This window comes from Euphorbia lathyris, chromosome 9 (assembly GCF_963576675.1).
Source record: "Euphorbia lathyris chromosome 9, ddEupLath1.1, whole genome shotgun sequence".
Lineage (NCBI taxonomy): Eukaryota > Viridiplantae > Streptophyta > Magnoliopsida > Malpighiales > Euphorbiaceae > Euphorbia > Euphorbia lathyris.
Window position 1 is genome coordinate 54,890,511 of NC_088918.1, and position 1,567 is coordinate 54,892,077.

Genomic DNA, 1,567 nt, shown 5'->3' on the forward strand with positions numbered 1-1,567 from the left:
TAATATTTTAAAATTTTTTAATTTTTCATCTTTTCCAATTTTGAGATCATTATTTGATGATGAGAGAAAAATGAATATTTAGAAAGAAAAAAACTCTGAAAATAATGATTTTATAAAATAAAAATTTCAATTCTATTATAAATAATTTTAATTTTTATCATGTCAAACTTAAAAATATTTGTTTTTTAACAAAATAAAAACTTCAGTCTCGAATTTGAAAAAAAAAAAATCCACAATTAACTACTGTATTTCACAAAACCTCAAAGCACGTACATATTTTTTACTTTACCTAATAATAAAATAATAAAAATAATATCGTGTTAGAGATAAGGTATGCATATGAATAAAAAGCAGCCACAGACAGTGTGGTTCTACAGAGAAGCAAGAAAATGCAGACGAGCAGTCTGAGATCCCAATTTCACCTGTTAGGATCCACAAATTCTCAAACTTTTATCACCCCTTTCAAAACCCAATTACCAAAACAGATAAAAACTTACCCCAGAAGAAGTGTACAACCCACAAGATCCTCAAATGCTGATAAAACAAGGGAAATAGAGTTAATAAAGAAAAGCTCAGAAGAAGAAGAATCCAGAAAAGGGTACATGAGAATGGTGGTAGTAGGAGGTGCATCCATAGGATTGATGTTGTTTATAACAGGAATAATAGATGATGATCAAAAGGCATTAGCTTTTGGACCAGAAGGTCCCTTAATGGAAGAGTTTTGGGATAATGTAAGAAGATATGCACTTTATGCTCTCACAGTAAGTACAGGTGCTCTTTACACTATCTTAGTCCCTATAGTTGAATTGCTAAAGAATCCCATTTCTGCACTTCTAGTTATCCTTATTTTTGGGGGTAGTTTTTTCATTATGTCTCAAGTGCTTTCTGCTATGGTTGGTGTCACTGATTTTTCTTATGATTATAATTATTAGTTTCCTTTTCTACCTGTACTTGTAATCAACAACTCAATTAAGCATATATATCAGCACTATTCAACCATTGAATTATCCAAAATGTTAGATTTTTTCCCCTCTGTTTCCATTATATTCCTTAATTGGAATGACTTTCAAGCAAGGCTTCAGCTGATCTGTGCAAAATTAAGATGCTTGAGGGGTGTTCTTCCACATTAGAATAAAAGTATTTGGGATAATCTTGATGTTCTTCCACAACAGTTTGTTACTTATTAGACAATAGAACTAGAGCATGACCTAGAAAGTGGCATCTACTTTCTCGTTCTAATTTACATCCTGCATAATCTGTATCGTTAGGTGGCATCTACTTTCTCGTTCTAATTTACATCCTGCATAATCTGTATCGTTGTATCCTATAAGATTTAATTCCTTGCATTTAGAGTACCAAAAAAAACCAATATTCCGTGTGATATTATGCAAAGTGACATCGTGTCGATGACGTCATGATCATCCTGTTCTCAATGGATAAAAGACCGCATCAAGATTAGAGCCAAGTCCATAAGTGGGACGACGGCCCAAGCCCAGTAGCAAAAGGCTTAGCCGCATCCAGTCCTAACCTATAGCCAACATGCACGGTTTTGGATCCAATCACCAAG

General features: G+C 33.2%; 1 protein-coding gene across 1 annotated transcript; it reads left to right on the forward strand.

Moving 5' to 3' along the window:
- The first annotated feature begins 341 nt into the window (after positions 1-341).
- LOC136206302 (uncharacterized) lies at positions 342-1,033 on the forward strand. The gene has a single exon (XM_065997304.1). The coding sequence runs from the start codon at positions 390-392 to the stop codon at positions 930-932; it is 543 nt and encodes a 180-aa protein (XP_065853376.1). The 5' UTR covers positions 342-389; the 3' UTR covers positions 933-1,033.
- Positions 1,034-1,567: the final 534 nt, after the last annotated feature.